Below are 23,179 nucleotides of genomic sequence, written 5' to 3'. Positions count from 1 at the left end.
ATGATTGGCCTGGGATTTCCAAACTACCTGGTGAAGACGATTGCAAGCTACCTGGGAGGCCGCACCTTCCATGTCGCCATGCGGTCTGAGATGTCCTCATCACATCCCTTCCGAGCAGGCGTGCCACAGGGATCGAACCTCGGACCATTCCTGTTCAACCTCTTCACCAACGACATCCCGACAGATCTCCACAAGACCGACCTGGCGCTGTATGCAGACGATGTTGCAGTCATCTCCCAGTCATTCAGCGAAAAGGAAGTGGCGAAGAACCTGCAAGCTTCATTGGATACCATCGCAAAGTGGTATAGGGACTGGCGGATAGAGCTCAACACCAGCAAGACAACTGCAATGCTGTTCACCAGAAAGAAGATCAAGGAGCACCCCCACATCAGCCTCAACGGGGAGACCATCAAATGGGAGAGCAGCAGCCGCTACCTCAGTGTGACCCTGGACAGCAACCTCAACTGGGAAAGTCACATCTTGAATACTCAGCAGAAGGCAAACGGAAAGATGGCAGCGCTGTACCCACTCCTGAAGACCAAGTCCTTGCCCCTCCGGACAAAGATCAACGTCTACAAGGCGATCATCAGACCAACCCTGACGTATACCTCCCCAGCATGGATGACCTGCCATGAGCAACACCGGAAGAGTCTTCAGATAGTCCAGAACAAGGCCCTGCGAATATCGTCTGGAGCTCCAATCTTCACAAGGATAGCAGACCTCCACAGAGACCTGGACATCAAGATGTTGGACGAACATCGAGCGAAGCTGAGTAAGAACTTCTGCCAAGGACTGGATCAGAACATGAACCCTCTGATCAGAAGACTCACTGCCACCACTGCAAACCCCTTTGACCGCTACCCGCGCCCATCACTGCGAAGACCCTGTGAAACCAGCCCTACTGTGACAAGACCACACAGACCAAGAAGAATACAAACCCACGACTACATACTCAACCCGAGAAGATGGAGTAATGAGGCTCAAGCCTCGGTATCCAAAAATCACAGCTGATGGATAAAAATCTATCAGCAAGAAGAAGAACAAGCGAAAACGTGTACCAGAACAGCTGCAGACTCCCAAAGTGGAATGACCGAGTCCGTCTCTGATTTAGCCCTGCAGGCCCACACTGTGCGAGCACTGGCCTGCAGGCCAGGATACTGTGGGACCATCAAGCCAGCAAGTTGGCAAGTGTCTGCATGGTCATGGGTATGGCCCGCCCTGCCCCCACTAAAAACTGGGTGCCCCCCGGCAACCCTCGAAGGTGCTGGTGAGACATAGCACCCCTGCGGCCTGGTGGATGTCCATAGCAGGCCCCCTAAACAACACCGAGGGGAGCAAGAAAAACAGACTCTCCACCAAAAAAGAGCAGACACATGGAGACAGCTCTTCTCTCATCGATTCGAGAGCGTGGGAAAACAAAACTGGAAGGTGACAGCTGGCTATACATGAGTGGAAGGCGGGGACTGGCATGCAGAGGGATGCTTGCACTTTCTGGCCCCATTGTTATTTTCTTATAAAGTCACCGCACTGTTTCGGAGAAGCTTTACATAGTTCTGCATGTGGTACAGGCTTACCCAATTAGTTGGGTCGCATAGAGGTAGGGTAACTCATTTTTGCTCTTGAATATAGAATAATGTTCAATAATGCAGTTCCTGAAAATAAATATTTATATTTTGGTAAAAAAAACAACCATTGTCTAAAGGAATAAAAAGTGTTTCAAAGTGCTCAAGGAGGGTGGAAACACGGGGAAAAAAACAAGTCGCTCAGAGAACCTTGAATTTCTGAGACGATAACGGTCTGCACAGGCAGATTAAGTGAATATGATACATTTAACAGTTTAGATACAGCAAATAGGCCTGACGGCGATTCTGCGGTTTTTCCAAGTGCACATTAAGGGATGAAGCCAAGAGAGAACAAACAGAACGATCTTCAGGCGGAGCTGTAACAGATCGTGACAAGTGCAGGCAGGGCAAGGGAGGGGCAGGGGTCCAAGTGCACCCAGTTGTTAGAGACTGGGGAAGTGCAGAGAGAAAAACTCTCTAGGATTTATTTATGCAGTAAGGGGGTGGGGTGGAGAGCCCCGAGGCAAGTGCAGAAGGACTGGCAGGGGTGCCTGGTACCTTTGAGACTCTGAGGTACACCAGACGGCCAGTCAGTAGGCTGTATGGAAAGGGGAGAGAGAAGAAAGAGCAGAGAGCTAGGTTAGCAGGGTAGGGTGAGAGAGAGGGAAGAGAAGAGTAAGGTCTTGATGATTTCTGAAAATTAAGAATACCAGGCTCAAGACAGAGGGTGGCAGGGAGCCTGTTCCAGAGGGAGGCGCCTGCTGAGGAAAGGGTTCTCCCTCCTGTTAGGGAGAATTCTCAGTTTAGGCTGAATTTCCTAACCTAGTGAGTCCTCCAGCAGCTTTGCTGGATTTTTGGGGTTTATTTTTTTCTCCTGCCAAGAGTGAGACTCTTTTACCCTCACTCTTGGACATGATTTGAGAGTGTTTCTTTGGATCTAGATGTGTTTAATGGGCTATGGGGTCTTTTACTCCATAGGGCTTCATGTGTTTTTGTGATGTGTGTTACACAGCACCCTCAGTGCAGTGACACAGGGGTGTCGTAGTGACCCACCAGTATAGACTCCATACCATATACTGTCTCCCAGGGCATGTAAAGTCATGATTGACTTTACTAGTCTTAAATTCTGAACAGAACCAGTACAAACCATCATATTGTGGACGTACTGGCTGGGGCAATTCGATTGCCCCAGGGTCTGTTAGTCGAGGGGGCACGTCTCCGTCCCCCCTGATCGAGTTTTGGCTGGTGGCAGTGGATACTACTTTTTATATTCAACCGCGAATATTTTCCTATGGGATTTCCCATTGTTTTAGGCTACTATCTTTATTTAATTATTTACGGTAGCCTCGAACACTGCCGGTTTATTTAATTAATATTAATTCTCCGGTTGGTATTTTTTGCCAAAACTTGATTCTAAAATGGTGTTTGTGTTCTCTTCTGTGACTCCAACCCAAGTCGAGCCCTTTGTTCCACTTTTTGGCGGGCTTCTCCACAGAAGCCTTACAAAGTGGTGCCACTCTGTCTGGGGTACTTAGGAGGGGTGGGGGGGAATTTAGGCACCTGGACTGAGTTGCCTAGGCAACTCAAGTTGCACTCCATCCTGATTGGCCCAAGTGGTGAGCCGGCCGGCTCACCACTTAGCATGTTTGAGTGACAGCTAGGCTGAGTGAATGGGGGTTTGCTGCATAAAAGCAGGGCTTTGGGGACTGGAACTTCAGAAGTCGCCACAGGACCTAAAAATCCGATGAGGGAGAAGCTGAGCCGACCTGCCACGACACCACACCGGTGGAGCCCTGCTGGACCGCCTCACCACTTTTCCCAACGACAGAGGAGATCTCCCGCCAGAGAGTCTCCTTCCTTTGACTGGTGGGGATAACCAGTTTCACCGTCTTTTCACCTTTCCGACGTACCTCGTGGCTGCCTTGCCTGTGCCAAGCATCCCGGCAACCGGAATACCACATTTTATCACGACCGGGAAACAAAGGTACCACCTTTAACCGGAAAACTCCACGGCTGGTTTCTTCCCTGGTAGTGCAACGACCTTCATCTTTCCTCCAAGTCGAGATCTTCTCTTCCCCTGGACGACGACGCAACTTGCACCCACTACCAGAAACAACGGCCACCGCTGGAGGATCCTTCCCACTTAAGGTACCGTGTCCCATCCGGCTTCCCTTGCTACCGACTGTACGGGGTAGATTTAGCCCCCGGCTTTCGAACCTGGGTTAGCCTGGGACAGCCTGGCTAAACTTTCCTAAAGCCTCTCTAAACTCTTTTTGAACCCTCTGCAAGACTTTCTAAGCCTAGTGTAACTGTGTGATCTTGGGCGCATTTGTGCTCTGCTCTCTTTAAGAGTGGGCCCAGCCTTTGGACTTTGGCTCACCAGTGACTTTTGCTCTTCTGCCTTGCTAACAGTGTTCCTGAATCTTAGAGTGGTGTACCTTTCCCTATTCTGTCTTTTTCCCTCCCTTTCTCACAAATTATTGGAGTGCCATCTAGTTAAGCGCTCACCTCTGTATGAAAATAAGTGGTGTTTTACAGTGACTTATCTGATAAGGAAAAAGGGGTGTATATATTACAATAGTAACTGTGTTTAGAATATTTTACAATAAGAGTGCTGGAGTGTTTCAAACCATGTGTTTTTAAATAAATAATTATATACTTTAATACCAAAGCTCTGGTCAGTGTTTGCTTCTATTATTGTACCTGAGTGCCTATTGTGTATACTTTGCATACTGTCTAACTCTTCTTGAGGGAAGTCTGACTGCTCAACCACAGCTACCAGGTAAATCTGGGTGGTGCAGACTGCTACCAAGTGGGTTTACTGCCAACACCTGTAGTCTTAAATCTTTTGCAGTGGTCCCTAAGGGAACTGCACAGGCTTCTGCCCAACACCTCCAAATCTCTGCTTGGGGAACCAGCTCACTCAGGTTGGAGGTAGATGAGCAGAGGGCTCGAGAGGGAAGTATTTAGCTAGGTAATGTTGAAGGTAAATAGGTTCCAGGCCTCCGAAAGCCTTGTGGACAATGCAGAGGGTCTTGCATTTGATCCTTGCATCCACACGGAGCGAATGAAGGGATTTCAGGGCCGGAACGATACTGTCCCAGGGCTTGGGGCCATAGATGAGTCTCGCGGTTTTGTTCAGGATGAGTTGCAGAGGGTGGAGGGCAGAAGCAAAGAGGTTGAGGAAGAGGCTGCTGCAGTAGTCCAGCCTAGAGAGAACCAGGGCTCTGGAGACAGCGAGACGCTGGGAAAGTGAGAAAAGGCAGAGTGCCTCTGAAGAAGTATAGTTGATAGCCTTATTTGAGATGTCAGAAATGTGAGAGGAGAAGGAGAGAGTGGAGTCAAAGATGACCCCAAGGTTTTTGGTCTCATAAGTGGGGGTGGGCACAGGGCCAAGGGAGGCCGGCCAGAGTGAGAGGGGGAAAGCTGGAGCATGGGTCTAAATGCGAACAATCTCAGTTTTACTGGCATTGAGACAGAGGTCGTTTGCAGCACACCACGACTGAATAGCGGACAGTCGGGTATGAGTGAGGAGGAGGAGGCGGCTGAGGGTAGCCTGAAGTATAGTTGCTTGTCATTCTTACAGTGAAATAGGTATAATAGTTGTGCTTGGCAGTCTAACTTCAGTTCATATCACTCATCTGTAGTCATTAACTTCTTTTACGTAACATTATATCATTCAATAAAAGTAAATGTAGAATTCGATTCCTAATAGTACAATACTGGGTCCAACAGGATTGTCAAACGTCACACTCCAGAATGCTCTATACTTATACGGCACTATCTTTTAAAGAAAGGCAGCAACTGTAAATGCTATAGCACTTGACATTACTAAACTACAGACGATTTCAGGAATCTTACCATGTTTCCCATCAACTCTGCTTTGACAAGCTTGGCTCCTAATTTGTTCATCTCCTCTTCACTAAGGACCTGAATAGGTTCTGCATCAGACTCATGTCTGCGTGACGCCCATCAGAACAAACACCAAAAGGAAAAGAAAGAAGATGACATCAAGTACAGGTGTCAAATAAATCAAAAGCGTCTAAAAATATCACACACACAAACATGAGCATCTCGAAAATCAAGTTCTCTAAATAAATTCACCATGATTCCAAAGGCCTGTATATATTTGATTACAGCGATTATTCAGTGAAACTCATCTACTCTTAACACTGAGGTTTATTAGTCCCTGTGACACCAGTGTCCATTCCTTCCTAAATCTTTTTTTTAAAACCTTATTTATTAACAGGTTCACATCACCTCTTGCCCAACAAGCTTAAAATACAGAAACAGAAAAAATAAGTACGAGTCATAATGCTTTAACTAGCAGCAGTACATTGTCCTGGGTGACACAAGCGGTCATACTCCCTGCCCCCCTTCTCCAGTCCACTCCATCCAATGGCCAGCTGGGAACCCTCAAATAACAACCAGGAAATTATTTTAAACATACCCAGACAGTACACAATGATAGTTATCTCATTGAACAGTAAAATAAATGAGTACAAACATATAGCAAGAACAGTTTGTGCTTTCCTCTTCCTCATTGTCACTATCAGGGTTGCCCCTGATTCCCCCGCTTCCCCAGCATTGACATTGCTGGTCAACAAAAATGTATGCACAGAGTCCCATATATCTCTGAGGAAAGAATTCCCAGGCACCAGATTACAATGATCATGCTCCACATCGCAACACCATGACAGGTGACACAAACACTTCTCCACAGTCAGTGCAACACAGCTACACCAGAGTCTCAAAATGTATCATTTGGCTAGGATCATACAGATTAACAACAGACTCCTCTCACCGTTTGGAAGACCAGAGCGCCGCCATCCAAACAGGCAGCAAGCAATATCCAAAGGCACTTCATAATATATCATATGCCCGTCAACTCTGCTACTTGCCGCCAAAAAGACAACAGAGAAGGGCAAACCCACAAAACGTGAATAAATCCTGCATTATCACTCGTACGTCACAGGCACCTGCCATCCATAGCGTTATCAAATTTCTTCTGAACCATAGAGGACAGATAGGCACGATGGAGAATTTTAAACTGAATCAAATTAAATTGAGCACCTATCGCCACTCTCTTGGTGTATCTATATCTATGTATCTATATCTATCTATCTATATAAAACAATGTCATGTTTGTGGGTTTGTATATAGCGTTGATCTTGGAGACGTAACTCATGAACGGTGAGGTCTGGCGTCACGAATTTTGCATGGAGTATTCTTCATTTCATTGCCGAATTAATGCAACTACGTCTAGCTCGATAGGTCCTCCCGTTCCCAAGGGAATTAATGTTGGGGTTTTTCAGCATTACCATTTGTGGTGTTCAGCACGCCATCTACAGGCCATTTGAAGAAAGTGCTCATCATTGCTGTATGTGCTAAACTGGTCTTGTGTTTTTTTTGTCAATTTTTTAATTTTTTAGAAGAGTTAGTGTCTTTTTTCTTTTCATTGATTTGTTTTGCAATAAACTCGATACATGTTAATTTCACAAATTGACCACCACATTTTTATTTACCTCCGATTCAAGTTCTCACAAAAATATCATATTTGTAGGCTTACTCTGATTATTTGCAGTGTGTGTTTAGCAGCGAAAATGACCAGCACTGCTAATAACATGGCAAATAATCAGAGTAAGCCTACACATATGATATTCATGTGAGATAAATGAAAATGTGGTGTTCAATTAATCAGTGAAATTAACATGTATTGCGTTTTTCCTTTGTGGCAAACAAAAATATCTGTTCATCTTTTTCGGTGGAATATGAAAATAAATCTGAGAATGGACATCCCTGACGAAGCGGAGTACTTAAGCTAGTGACAGATATAGCGCCATAGAGCATCCTCCAGGTCGGACCCCATATCCACCGCCCATTGCGATCTGCATGCCAAAGCCTCCCTGGGCGATGAGCTCTGCACCATGTGATAAATAGTAGAACCCACCCGGTTAGCATTAGCTGAGTTAACCGGGCATTTCAAAACCGCACACGGCTGGGGAGCGCTGTTGCGCATGCGGCTTTATGAAGCACTGCGTGCAAGCTCTGCAGGCGAGCCAAGGTCCGGGGCTGATAATCCTAAAAAAAAATCGCCTGGATTTTCACCAAAATGAAGGAGAAGCTGTGGGAAGACAGTATCTATCTGCATACCAAAAACTGAGCTGAACGGTGAAGGGGAACCAGAGATACACTGTGAGGTGTACAAGTTCCCAGGCGGCCTCTTGAAAGCTTGGTGGGATGCGTACGACCAGACGCCGAGGCTGCAAAAAGCACTGAAACATCTCCGATACACAGAGCACTCGTCACGCCTGCACTCCTGGGTGAAGGGCACAATATGGACCCCTGGACACAACGTTACGTATGCCAAGTCAGAAGACTTCTGGCATAACAGGGTGCATGTGGGTGCTCCGGCGAAGGAGCTGTTGAGCGCCTGCACATGCATGAGACCTCCCCGACACCATCAAGCCACTCCGCTGGAGATAGTGGCCACAGACACCCGCAAGAAGGTGAGGACCCCCCTCCCCCGCTAAATAATGCACTCATCGCACTGCCCGGGCCGGGCTATTTAGCCCGCGTGGTGTAATAGCGGGCGTGATTACAAACAGCTATACAGGGAGAGGCGCCAGCGGGCAGAGCGCTCGCCCCGGCTTGGTCATATGCGCAGCAGCCAGAGTAATAACCCACCTAAGGCGCGGACACAGATCTCCCAGGCACATCTGAAGGCTTACTTGATGGACACTGGCAATCCTCACCAACCATTCTGCACCCGAACGCCCGGTGCCTGGCTGAGGAATATCAGCCGTCTGAAACAGAGGGCGCCCAGCGTGAGAACTGCGTGTTAAAAAGTGACTCGGGGCAGTATAGGTAGTTCAGACTTGTTTAATTAAGTCCAGTTCAAGCGACAGCAGGCACCACCCATGAAGGCAGAACCCAACTGAAGATTATAGAACTCCGTAAAGAACTCCACAAATAATAACACTCTGAGAATACATATACCTCACAGTGGAACACTGTAATAAACACATGAATGGAACATTGTGATTGGTCTGGATCAACATTCAGAACTATGTTACATTATTATTCATTGCTCAATGTATGCTTACCTAAGTAACACATACATAAGTAGACTAAACACATCTTCCCCCTTTCAATGACACAGAGTTACTCTAATACATAATCTCGCAACCAAAGAGGTTTACCTCTCCTCCTTTCTGCACTGATATTACCGTCTGTGTCTTGTTGAACACTCTTATCAACTCCTCCAGATTCATACACCAACTCATTGTCATTGCCATTACCATTATCATTTTCTCCATCCTCTACCGCTTGACCATTGTTATTACATTTTACCAATTTGGACATGGACCAGCATTCCCCACCTTCCATTATGACCACATTTCCTCTTACTACAGCTATTTTCTTGGGCCCAATGAATTTGCTCTCGATGCATTTAGGGGACAACCTGGGGTTTTTTACATACACAAGTTCACCTTCTCTCCATACCAAACTCCTATTTCTTTTCCATGTCAAACCTTTCCTTGTATGCATTTTGGGCCTCTTTAATGAGTGTCACAATCTTATTCCTATCAACATTCACACTCTTGGCCAAGTCAAGCCACCCTGGACAGAGTTTAGTGCCCGGCTGCCTGCCCTTGAGAGACATAAAAGGTGACACTTTGGTAGCAGTGTGGGGCGTCGTACAGTAGTTCCAAATCATCTCTCTCAACACTTTCTGCCACTCCAAACCTGCCGCCATTGCTAACTGCAAGCCTCCCTTTACAAATCTATTTGCCCTCTCTACCAGCCCATTAGCCCTGGGTTGATAAAGTGCCGTTCTGTAATGCCTTATGCCAAATTTTCTGAAAAACTCCACCATCTTGACAGAACAAAATTGGACACCATTATCTGAAATTAATTCCGTAGGGAAACCTTCCCTGTAAAATATTTCATCAAAAAATGATATCATTTGGGCCGTGGTAGCCTCACCGATTGCCTTCTACTCTATCCACTTTTAGTGGTAATCTACTAACACAATTAAGTACCTGAGATTCTCCCCCAAATTCTGTAGTGGGCCCATCAGATCCACAGCCACCTTTTTCCAGGGTTCACCCGGAACACTCACAGGTCTCATGGGTGCTTCCCTAACCACCTTACTTTTATCACTCCTCTCGCACTCTCTGCAGTTCTTCACACACCTCTCTACTTCACTGTCAACTGCCGGCCACCAATAGAACTCCCTGATGTATCTCTTGGTTCCTCCCATCCCTAGATGGCCTTGATGAGCTATACTCACCAGTTTGGATCTAACATTACTGGGTGGGATCACTTTAGTGCCCTTCCTGAGTTTTAGACCGTCTTCTGTTAGACTCAGCTCATCCTTTATGCAATAGAAGCAGTCAAATTGTTTTTCTACAATATCTTTATGAGGCCACCCTGTCCTGGTCCACACCTTGACTTGTTTCAATATAAGATCCTCACCATCAGCAATCTCCCACTCATCTCTACTTATGGCATTGTATTCAACCTCAGAAATACTCAAACCTTGCTCTAAGGATGCTTCCTCTGTATCTTTATCCTCCACCGGTAGCCTAGACAGACAGTCTGCTACTACGTTGTCCCTACCAGCTATGTACACTATCTTGAAATCATAGGCTAGGAGTTCAATCATCCATCTAGATATTCTGGGTGATCCTTTGGCCCACTCTACACTACCTAGTAGTTGGACTAAAGGTTTGTGGTCAGTTTTTACCGTAAAAGTTTGACCCCATAGATAGAACTTAAAATGTGCCACAACCCAAGAAACTGCCAGCTCCTCCCTCTCAATCACAGAGTAGTTTTCTTCCGCTCCCTTCAATGGTCTAGAGTCAAAAGCAATTATGTGTTCGTTCTTACCAGAGTCCACCTGAGACAAAGCCGCACCTAGACCCATATTGCTTGCATCAACCGATAAAACAGTTTTCCTTCCTGACACAAACCCTCCCAAAGAGGGTGCTTGCACTATGCACTCTTTTATTTTCTTAAAAGCTTCATGGCAGTCACCCGACCACACAAACTTCACATTCTTTTTCAACAACTCTCTCAACGGAGTGGAGATGGTGGCAAAACCATTTACGAATTTATGGTAGTACTCCGCCAGCCCCATGAAAGATCGTAACTGATCTTTGTCTTGTGGCTGGGGAGCACTGCTGATGCCATCAATAAGAGACTTTTTCGGAGCAATACCATCACCAGAAATTCTATGACCTAAATAGTCTACTTCTCTAACAGCAATCTTGCATTTTTTCCTTTGTACAGTCAAACCAGCTTCTTTAAGTCTGACTAAGACAGCCTTCAAAATCTCATTATGTTCTGCTTCATTTTCAGCGAACACTAGTATGTCATCTTGGAATACCGTTACTTTCCTTAACCCTCTAAGCACTTCCTCCATCACGCTTTGAAAAACAGAAGCAGCGGAAGCTAATCCAAATGGCATGCGATTGTATTTGAACACTCCCTCAGGAGTGATGAAAGCCGTAAGATGCTGACAACCCTTGGACAACGGAACTTGATGATGTGCTGCTGACAAGTCAATGATGGAAAATATCTTCGGTTCCCCCAGGGTGGAAAGAGTCTCAGATATGTTCGGAAGGGGATGTCTCTCCACAACAATGTTCCGATTGAGGCTGCGCAAGTCTACACATAGTCTCAGATTTCCATTTGCTTTGACTACTAGTACAACAGGCGCTAACCATTCAGTTGCTGTTACTGGCTCAATTACTCCTTTGTCCACCAAGTAATTTAATTCAACACGAAGCTTACTTCTCATCTTCAATGGCACTTGCCTTACCTTGTGTATCACCGGTTGCGTACCATTTTTAAGTTTAATATGGCGTTTGAAATTTCTGAGTTTCCCTAATTTCTCGGAAAACACCTCAGGAAACTCTTTGGTCCAGATGTCATCTTCCACTTCAGCAATAGATACTGGCTGAGGGGCATTTGCCTGTATTCTTACACCCAAGTTCTTTTGTTCTTCCCAACCTAATAAGGAGGCTCCCTTGTTTGCTACCAGAATGTTAGCCTGGCATTCCTTTCCTTTGTAACGCACAGATGCGGAGAATTCCCCCAAAACTTCTATCGTGGATTCGCCATATCCACAGGCTCTAACATCAGTGGGTTTGATTACGGCTTTACTCTTCTTCAATATGTTCACTAAGGTATCCCGTGAGACTATGGTCCAAGGAGAGCAAGTGTCAACTTTCATGACTAGACTGCGCCCATCAATCAGGAAGGTGTCTGCCGGACCCTTGGTCTCACTTGAAGTAGCTGAAATTTCAAAAACAAACTTGGCGCTTGGTTCCTGGGTGACCGATACTTCTTGAATGTTGTAGTTTCTCCTGACCGATTCTTCAATGCTGGGCCTGTTCTCCACTCTGGGTTCGAGAAAATTAATGGAAGTAGATTTACATACATTTGCAAAGTGCCCTCTATTCTTGCACTTAAAGCATTTGGCAAATCTGGCAGGGCATGACGGAAAGTTGGCACCATGTCTGGGGTTGCCACATCTGGTACATGCATTCTTCGCAGTCCAATTTCCTTTCTTTCCAATGGGAGTGTTTGTCCTCTTCTTCTGGTCTATTGCACAGACCGACATGGTGGTCAGACTTTGTTTGTCACCCTTGAGCTCCTTGACATATAAAGACGTCTGTTCGATGCTCCTGGCTAATTCGAGTGCTTCATCCAGCTTCATATCTTTGGCCAGTAACTTCTCTTGGATCCTGGCGTTATTGGTGCACCTGAGTAACTGATCCCTTATTAGAGAATCAGTCAGATGCTCAAATTCACAGGAGTAACTTAGTGACCTCAAGCATGCGACATATGATTCAACTGACTCTGATTGTTCTTGTACTCGCTGGAAAAATGTATGCCTTTCAAAGCTGACATTTTCTCTGGGCTCAAAATGGTCCTGTAGTTTTTTGAGGGCCAATGCATACTCATCAGCATCACCAGCCTCCAAAATCTGGTCTCCAGCCAGCCCATCAAAGATCCTGTGTCCTTCCACGCCCAAATTGTGGACCAAGAGAGGCTTTTTGCGAGCTGAGGAAAATCTGTCTCCGCCCATTGCCACCAGGTAATTTTCACATGTGTCCTTCCACTTGTCCCACCTGAGGGGGGGGCGGCCAGGTTCATTGAGGAACGAAATGGGTGGAGGAATTGATGCTGCCATGATGAAGAAAGAATAGCACCAACTATGTGTGTGCAGATGGCTGTGGTGGCTGTGAAGCAGCAGGACCTAAATACTAATGCTGTGATGCGTAAAGACAATTGACCAGATTTGTGCACTGTTCACTGTGGGAACAATTGCCTTTGATGTACAGGCCCCTCAATTCCAAAGAATGGAGCTCTATTTTCCTTTTTTTTTTATGTGCCTCACTGGCACAAACTGTCTTCGTTGTTGTCAATTCCAGCGTTCTTTTGTTTCTCCCAGCCGTGGGAGTCCTGCTGGCACTCAGCTGATGTCACAATGGAGACCGGGGCTCATAAAGATAAGGCCGACTCGTTGCCAGGCAACTGGTGTCACAATGGAGACCGGGGCTCGAGCTGACACGCCCCCCACAGCGTGTGCCGCAGCGCGTGTGCCTGCGCGTGGCCAGAGCCAGCTGAGAGCCGCGTGCGCTAGCACGCAGGCAGCGAGGGGCAGGGCCTGTGCTCTGACAGCGATGCGCGGTTCCCCCACGGCTCGCGGGGGCCTGCTCTGCAACAGCAGTGCTCGCGCAGCTCCCCCGCGGCTCGCGCAGCTCCCCCGCGGCTCTCCTTCCTCCCAAACAACACCGACCTGCCTGGGTGGACCGCCTCCTCGTTCGATAGTTCCTCTCCGCCTTCCGGCAATCTGCCTCGCCTGCTGTCGCTGGTGCAGGCGGAAGGGGCACAACGCCGACGACTCGGCACAAAGCAAAACGAAGCCAGCAGCTCCAGACTGGCGCCTAGGGGTCCCTGAAGCGAATCCTCGTCGCCAATGTTAAAAAGTGACTCGGGGCAGTATAGGTAGTTCAGACTTGTTTAATTAAGTCCAGTTCAAGCGACAGCAGGCACCACCCATGAAAGCAGAACCCAACTGAAGATTACAGAACTCCATAAAGAACTCCACAAATAATAACACTCTGAGAATACATATACCTCACAGTGGAACACTGTAATAAACACATGAATGGAACATTGTGATTGGTCTGGATCCACATTCAGAACTATGTTACATTATTATTCATTGCTCAATGTATGCTTACCTAAGTAACACATAAATAAGTAGACTCAACAACGCGCTAAACATGCACCACCCCCAGCAGCTCCATCTCGACACGTTAGGTGGGGGAAAAACCATCCAAAGCAACACCCTGGGAGGGGAGCTCACGTATCCCACCAGCCTCCCCCATCATAGGCACGTGGGTGTCTAACACCCAGAACCACACACTGTGTTGTCCCGGTGCTCAAGACACAGATGGAAAGCGGGGTAAAGCAAAGTATCAGGGATACACTCGGAACGCATCAAGTATTGGCAGCACACACACGGAAATAGCCACAGAACATCAGAAATAAGGGATAACTACGAAGGTGGGGAGCAGGGAGACTGAAGTCTCGGTAACGCCACAAGATGCACATGCCTGACAACACCCAGTACCCTGCAGGGACCCACAGGAAGAATTAGTAGAGCAGTGCCACTAGGGGCAGGAGGACCCACTAAGCAGGACTGGCAGCAAATCCGAGAATGGCTACAAAGAGCCCGACAGACAACTGAATTATGCCGTAAAAGAGAGAACTGAGTCATATGATAAGTTGCACACCGGGCCTCATACGGCATTGGACCCCGCTGGACACACCAAGGTCTGGAATGTAGGGGAATTTTAGTTACCCTCTTGGGGCAAACCACAGGCACCTGGCTCCCTTCACCAACCACCACCGGAGGCTGTCACATGACATCACGTTGCAGTGGGCCCACTACTCCTAGGAAAAGCCACCGTCCCACAAGTGTTGCGCACGGAATGCACCCCAATACAGACAGGAGACGGAGGAAACACTATAGTGACCATCAATAAACCTAGCTCCATTGGAGGCGACACTCCACAACGAGACCCGCGGCTAGGCAGGGTACAATGCGAAAAGAGGCTGCGCCCAAGAAAGGGAAAGGTGCCATTGAGAAATACACAACAGCAGTCACCAAGGCAAACACCATGAGCAACACCGGCACAGAACAGGCCACGCCATTTATGTCGCGTGCCGCCCCAGCCACCATGGACCCTCAGGCGGTATTTTCATCAATACAACAGGGCTTCGCAGCCCTGAACGACAGACTGGATGGAATCAACACAAATGTAAGTCAATCAAAAACCAGCTTGAGAAAGCCACGACTTGCATCACTGAAGCCGCAACTAGGATCAGCACTACAGAGGACGCGCTTGAAACCCTGAGGAACACTGACAGAAATGGCCAAGGACCTCGGAACAGTGAAACTCAAGTGTGAAGACTTGGAGGCAAGATCTCGACGCAATAATGTGCGAGTTGTGGGCGTGCCCAAGGACGCTCTGAAGGGTCCTATGGAAATCGCGGTGGTAGAAATGCTTAGAGAGCTGCTGGGGGACCTGGGCTGGTCAACCATGTTCGTCGTAGAGCGGGCGCACAGGTCCCTGGCACCCTGCCGCAAACTGGGAGCCTACCCCAGACCTATCATAGCCAGACTGATAAACTATAGGCACAGGGATCTGGTGCTTCGAGCAGCAAGGGATAAATGGGAACTGAAGCTGGGCTACAGCGTGGTTCAGATTTTCACAGATTTTACTCTAGCAGTCCAGCAGGAAAGGCGGTCGTTCACTGGAGTTAAGAAAGTTCACCATGAACGCAAAGTTCCCTACGCAATGATGTACCCCCGCTACACCAAGCCTACAGCATAGCAATAAACCATACTTCACCTTCCTGGAAGAAGCAGCCGCACTTGTAAAAGCGAATATCCCTACATCACCTAAACAGATGTCCGACGCCGCGGGGAACAGTTAGAGCACCTCACCACTGCACGGACAAGACGGATGTGCCAACGGATTGATCCACACACCGTGAACACTGACAAGAGGCTGCTATTGTAAGCTTCGATGGCTTAGCATGTACATGGCACGAAATAATCATATTAATATAGGCCTCAGATTTATATTGGGCACTGGTAACATCACAAGTTTCGAAACCTTAGGGCAGTCAAGATACGCACCTCGGCTTTAGTGGCCGCAGATGCGATCCCGCAATGTGGGTGCACTGTTTAGTTACGTTGAGTAGAAGGGTTAAAGGAATAGTGCGCTCAAAAATATTATTGCCTTAAAAGATGGGCAATAATCCAAAACATACATTAAACATATTTCTTGATGAAAGTTCCTATGTAAACCTTTGAGCAAACGAGGCTCAAAGCGTTTACATGGAAGCATCCATTTTGCCGTTTCAGGCAGCCTCCTCAGCTCTGCCCTGGCGGCACTAAAACTACTGGGAGCTTTTGCTTACTGCAGCCAGAGAAGAGCTCAACATGAGCCGAGGAGGCTGCCTTCACTTTCATTTTAAGTTTTCGGTGCTCCCCAATCCCAGGGAAGCACAGAAAACATAAAATGAAGGCAAAAAGTAAAGGTGCTGCAATTACAAATACAACATTGTTGTATTTGTGATTGCCGTGGTTTGAAAACCACTGAAATCATAAATACAAGAACGTTGTATTTCTGACTGTGGCGGCTCTCGTGTGGAGTCTCCTGGGCTCCCCAACTCAGGGGAGCCCAGGAGACTCCTAGCGAAAGCCGCCGCTGTCAGAATAACAACGTTCTTGTATTTGAAAATACCGCTGCATTTACAAATACAACAATGTTGTATTTCTCACTGCGGCGGCTTTCGCTTGGAGTCTCCTCACCACTTGTGTATAGGCGCGTTATAAACGCCATATCATATATCAAAGTGAAAGCCACTGCAGGCAGAAATACTGCAGCATTTGGAAACACAACCACGTTGTGTTTTTGCCTGCAGGGGCTTTCACTTAGAGTCTCCTGGGCTCCCCCGGTTTCAAAGCGAAAGCCGCTGCAGGCAGAAATACACCTTGGAAAGAAAACCGCAGCGTTTTTAAATACAACAACATTGTATTTATGCTTGCAGTAGCTTCAGCCTGGACCGCAGGGGCTCAAAGCTGAAGCCACCGTAAACAAATACGTTTTAAAAGCTGCTGTGTTTTTTTTTTTTTCTAAGTTTTCCGGGCTCCGCCAGCCCAGAAAACTTAGAAAGAAAACCGCAGCTTTTACATTTGCAGTGCTTATTTAAAAAAAAAAAGCACTTACCTAGATGTAGCTTTCCTGTCTGCATTCTCTGGTCTCCGGCACCAATGAAGCAAAAGCCTCCCAGTAGTAGCTTTTGTTTATTACAGCTGGCTGGCTTTTGCTTCATTAGTGCCGAAAGGGCAGCACAGGAGGCTCATCCATTTCACAAAATGGATGCCTCATAGTCCTTCAAAATGTTGAGTTTGAGCTTCATTTGCTCAAAACTTTACAAAGGGACTTTGTTTAAAAATATTTTTCATATACATTTTTGATTATGGGCCATATTTTTAGCCAATAAAATTTTTGAGCACACTATTCCTTTAAGGGCAGAGGGGGTGGGGAAGAAACATAGTTGAAGTTCGGGGAACTATGAGGGAGTGGGAGGGGGGGGACATAATGTTGTTAGGGGAGTTACAGCAAAAAATGCACAGGCTCGCAATGTATGGGCAAACAAGAGAAGAATGAGACACAAATGCAGGCAATCCATCAAGAAACAATGCAGAGTATGGCTGAGAAAAAGTGATCAGGGATTAAACTGATAAGCTCGAATTTAAAAGGATTGGGGATGCCGGTGAAATCGCGGTAAATAATGGCATATATTAACAGGACCAGAGCCAGAATTGCATTTCTCCAAGAGACACACATGGTAAGACAACAGGCTGACAGGATGGCCCTGGGCTGGGGCACCAACCGCTTTTACACAACCTACTCTAGCAGAGCCGGGGGTGTTGACCTTAATTCACAAAACCCTACCATCTACGCACTATGAGACCGAAAGCAACCCAGAAGGGCAGTATGTGTTGGTTCACGGGAGGCTGGCCGAATTGGAGGTCCTCCACATCAACCTTTATGGCCCAAAGATAGACGATCCTGACTAATACACTGGCGTCTTCCATGAATGCGCCAAATGTCCTTCAGCAAATGCAATAAGCGGCTGAGATATTAAAACAGTGCCTGCGCCTCGGAGGAAGCAGGAGCTATCCCCCACTGCAGGAGCCCTAGCTAACTCCTTCAAAGTATCTGTTCACTAACCAGTCTGACTCCCAATGCCAAACACTGTTTTTATATATCCTCTGTCTACACTGTGATTCAGCGCCATTTTGGCTGCCCTGCTAAATCTGAACGTAAGGGCACCCTGCTTACTCTCTGAAGTAGTTCTGTCTGCCTGCACACTGTATTTTGCCCCATTGCTAGAATCTGAATCTAGGTAAGCCGCACTAGCCGTTTCAATCCACCTACACGCTGCACTGTACCCTTTTTTATGACCTCCTTATAGAGTTAACAAAATGTTCCTCCCAGGCATCTACTCAATACTGCTGAGAATCATTCTCCACTTTTTCACATCCGAATGCCCGCCTAGCTCTGCCCTCAGCACTGTCAGCCTAGGCTCCACCTTACCCCGCCTCATAGAGCCTAGCAACACCTTCATGCTTCCCCAATTCTCTCCTCCATGCCTCTCCGATAGGCTTACCAGACTACGGTCCAGACTATCTAGACTACATGAGCCCCGAGCCAGAGATTCCACCCAACCCAAACTAACCAACCGAACCACCATCATCACCTGCGCTAACCTCACGCTAAAAAAACTCAAACCAAAGTCACTCAATACTACGACAACCAAAAACAAAGTGCGCAATACAGCGACCACCCCTCCCCTACAAAAACCACCGCCTCACCCTTAAAAGGGGCCCTCATCAACGCACGTTCCGTAATTGCCCATGCCACGGACATCGCAGACCTCATTTTAGCCGAAGACCTAGACTTCCTAGCCATAACAGAGTCCTGGCTCCATGCAGCCGCAGGCCCAGCCCTATCGCTAGCCATCCCCAATGACTACACCATCATCCGAGCGGATAGAACTGAATCTAGAGGCGGAAGCCTGGCCATCATCGCCAAAACTCACCTTAACATCAGACTAGATTCCGCTACACACCTCCCATCATGCGAAGCACTCACAGCCAAGCTGCCTACTGCTAACTCCCAAACGATATCCATTCACCTACTTTACAGACCGCCTGGACCCCTGGGATCCTTTGAGAAAGACCTCAGTGCCATCCTTACCGATAACCTAATAAATTCCTTGCAATGTGAAAACAGAACAATAATATGAGGCCGTGAAGCCCGAAAAGAAACACACCAACACAGGTTACGAAGAAACATACAAGTGCTTTATTTAAAAGCTACAACAGTTACCAAGTCAATTGACAAACGGATAGCTATTCGGCTCTCAGAATAACATAACGAACTTCAACGAGGGTTCGATGTATTAGTGAGAGAGACCGCACATCGGAATACCCGGGCTTTTTATACAATTTGTCTAGCCCTGAGCCAACACTCTTGTGGGTTAACCATTCTGCGAAACAGGTCTTTGGGTTCCTTGCCAGGTCAATCCTTTAATATATACATTTCGATTAGTTTCACTGATATAGTTGTACATTTACATATAGGTCAACAGTAGGACAAGGTCTCAGTTCGCGACCCCGACAAGTGGCCTGCAGGCATATTAATTATTCAGTTGCACGGAGGTCACTACGGCCAGAGTTTTACTCAGAATGTCATTTGGCCTCCATTTTGATGTTCAGGGTGACTTCTACATAACAAGAGAACCTAAAATGGCGGCTCAATCCAAGATGGCGACTTACATTACTTTCTCTAGGTCAAGACCTTGCCGTGGAGTTTGTTCGCACATGATGTTTAGACAACTTGGCGTAGGCCAATACACATACAATTGTTACAATGGGAGGCACAATATTGTTTTTATTCTGACAAACCCTCCTTTTGGCCTATGCCAAGTGCTAATATCATTTCTAATGTCTTTGTAGATAACTCCATGCATTGTCGTCCACACATCCTGAATCATCATCCGTAATATCTATAGCCATTAGGTCGTTCACCAGAACCTCTTGTAACAAACTCTTTAGATGCTGTATCTGGGGCATACATTTTGTGCCCTATCGTGCTCACTGCCTAAGCGCAACATCCCCCTAGCATTGCACATACACTGGGTAGACATTGGATACAGCACCAAAGGAATAGCAGGATTCCCAAAATAACCAGTACAACAGAAAGCACCTTCCAACCCCAGGATCGTAGAGAATCCCAGAACCAAGCACTAATACTCCAATCTCCCACAGGAACATGCACTTCTGAACTAAGGATGTTCAAGTTCTGTATTGCTTTGAAAATTGTCGGTGAGGAATCTGGTACGAACACACAGCAAGCTGACCCCACTAATTTACATACTCCACCACGTTCTGCCAGAATGACATCTAATGCCATCCGGTTTTGGAGCGCTACCAATCTTATTGCTTTCTGTTCCAGTGTCATATTGTAGAGTATATCCGTGGTCCGGTTGATGGTTCTCTCCAGTACTCTTGCTAGCCCCCTAATATTTTCAGAATTTGCTATCTGTCCACAAAATGGCACAACTGATTTTGTTATATCTCCCAATATTTGCCCAGGGGTATCTCCATTCTCGCCCCGCCGCGGGCGAGCCTTAGAAACTTCCTATGTGCTAGCTATGAATACCCAAGGTAACATGATTCCTAAATAACAGGTTCCCTGGCAATCCTTGGGCAACCCGGTCAAATTTACAATGTTCACACAACCTTCAAAATCTCCCATTGACCGAGTGCCATTTCTTTGTATACAAAAGGGGACTGAATCGGGGCTATGATTAATAGAGTAGGAAGGAGGCACAGCGTCCTTATTGCCTATCGGAGCCATTTTAAAGGAAAGAGTTTGGAAGGGAAGAGACAGTTTATCAGATGGCCTAATAGATGCAGGTTTACTTCTATTTGCAAAAAGCGAGCATCCCAGGGGAGTCAATTCACGTTTCTCAAAATCATTTAAATTAGTTCCATCAAAGTTCCCTGAGATGCTGTCATTCCAACGGCCAAAGAATAGTGCTCTAAGAGAGGCATAGTAAGCAGTCGTTAAAGGTAAAGGGTGAATATACCATCCTAGCCCCTTATTGACATGTTGCAGTAAATTGGTGCAAATCCAGCAATTACTCTTAATAAAAATGGCATGCATTGAATTAATTATTCTCATTAAAGTGTTATTATGGTACTTTCGTCTATGCTGGGAGTCCCTAGGTGACAAAGTATGAAGGTGTACAGAGGGAGTCAAAGCAGTAGGTACAATTTCAATTGGCAGAAGAGGCTCGAGAGGATAAATTTCTTCGAAGTACCAGAGTCCCACGGCAGTAACTATACAAATTCCAATTACTATTAACACAACACAGCAATACATTTTCGGGGCCCAGGCACATTGTTCATTGTCCGAGTTGGTCACCCCCTTATTCACAAGTCCAATGCGAGCAGCAGCAGTGGAGGTGGCAGGCATCGTAGTTTTTTCAATCGACGACCCCAATGTTTGTTGCTGGCGACACTACGGTCGCGCGACTTCTTAGTCCTTCCCCAACCCTAGCCAGCAGAATCCCCTTTTTCTTTTTCAAAAACTTTCTTTTGCAAGAACAAAACTCTCAATGACTCTTTCTTTCCAGATGCACAGGCAAAACCTGTGCGGTAGTTCTATTTTCTTCGTCGAAGGTCGTACCTGGTGGTTCCCGGTACTGTTTGATCCGGAAATAAGGTAACGTCACTTCCTGAGGGAAGCAACGTATCGAAAGCGACAGAAGTCGCAGAACTTGAAACAACGTTTTCCGGAAGCAACCTTTCCAAAGAGTGTGGAGACGAAATGGACTGTTCCCCAAGCTCCAAGGGCTCAGAAAGATTCTCCGACACACTCACAGCGCTATTTGCTACTCCAGGATCTGAGATTGTAGCATCAGCGAGGGGTTCTGCTTCTTCTGTAACGTGTGGCGTCGGGTGAGGAAGTTTCTTGACATTCGTCGCGTGGATCCAATGCTTCTTTCCAGCCACCCGCACTGCTGTCTGGGTGACCAGCAGCACCCGATAGGGTCCCCGCCAGCGAGGCACGAGGCAGGAAGACCTTTCGTAGGCCTTCACCAGGACCCAACTTCCAGGCTGAATATTGTGTCCTGGGCCCGTAAACCGTATAGGTAAAGCTGATTGAACCTGATGATAAATAAGATACAGATTTTTAGTTAACTGATTACAGTAGTCTACAAGCAACACATTTTCAACCTCCCTAAGAGCTTTGGGCTTCGGAAGACCCCAAATATTAGCAGGTCTCCCCATCACTACCTCAAATGGAGAGAGCCCAGTCTTAGTTTGAGGTGTGGCACGCATGGCTAACAATACAATAGGTAAGGCGTCCGGCCATTTTAGTTTGGTGCCGGCGCATGTTTTAGCAAGTTTATTCTTCAGCATACCGTTATGTCGCTCTACCAACCCAGCACTTTGAAAAGCGATTTCACTCGGCTAGACATCCTCAATGTGGAACGCTGTGCATATCTGCAAAATTACTGCTTCAACAAAATGGGGACCGTTGTCTGACCAAATTACCCTTGGCAGCCAAAATCGTGGAAAGAATTCCTTTACCATAGTCTTTGCAGTGGTCATGGCAGTAGCATCCTTAACGGGGAAAGCCTCAACCCATTTACTAAAAGCACAAATGATCACAAGAACATATTTTAGATTGTTACACCGTTCCATCTCAATAAAATCAAAGTGGATTACCTCAAAGGGAATAGAAGGAGGCCCAAAACTACCCCTTGGAGTTACTGTCCCCTTCCCCACATTGTGCTGTAAGCAAATCATACAATTTTGAACATAGCGCTGTGCGATCTTCAACATTTTATCATTCACCCAGACTTGTTCTAACATTTTCGTCATCTGCTGAGCACACACATGCCTAGGACCGTGTGCCATCGTAACCATCGCCAGCACATATGAATCAGGGAGCAACCATTTCCCTTCAGATGTATCCACCCAACACCCATCATCATCTAGTTTCCCCATCCCTTCGGCCCACCTTTTAGATTCTTCTATAGTGGCATCAGCTTGGATATCTCGCACAGACCCAATACCCTCATCCATTACATAGGCATCTTTTGTTTCTCTTAGAGCATATGTGTCTGCGTTAAGGTCTGTGGCCGTTTGCCTGGCTATCTGGTCAGCAAAAGCGTTCCCTTTTCCCACATCGTCTATGACCTTACGATGCGGTGCACATTTCATGATCGCTAACTGACTAGGGAGCGCGAGTGCCGAGAGCAACTGCACCATCAGGGGGCCATGCTGAATCTTGGTCCCATGTGAGGTTAGGACCAGAGCCTCCCAAAGTTGTGAGCCACCCCAAAGGCGTACTGGCTATCAGTATATATGTTTACTGTATGCCCTTCGGAGAGTTCACAAGCTTGGGTCAACGCTATAATCTCTGCGGCCT

General features: G+C 46.9%; 1 protein-coding gene across 1 annotated transcript in view; it reads right to left on the bottom strand.

Moving 5' to 3' along the window:
* Positions 1-23,179, bottom strand: part of CWF19L2 (CWF19 like cell cycle control factor 2) — a 2,067,169-nt gene that overhangs the window by 1,245,181 nt on the left and 798,809 nt on the right. Inside the window, exon 9 of the mRNA XM_069640682.1 lies at positions 5,424-5,520. Within this exon, the coding sequence (XP_069496783.1) occupies positions 5,424-5,520 (97 nt within the window). The remainder of the gene's footprint in view (positions 1-5,423; positions 5,521-23,179) is intronic.

Source organism: Ambystoma mexicanum, chromosome 7q (assembly GCF_040938575.1).
Source record: "Ambystoma mexicanum isolate Mex_15411 chromosome 7q, UKY_AmexF1_1, whole genome shotgun sequence".
Lineage (NCBI taxonomy): Eukaryota > Metazoa > Chordata > Amphibia > Caudata > Ambystomatidae > Ambystoma > Ambystoma mexicanum.
This window is presented reverse-complemented; position numbering and strand designations above follow the sequence as displayed.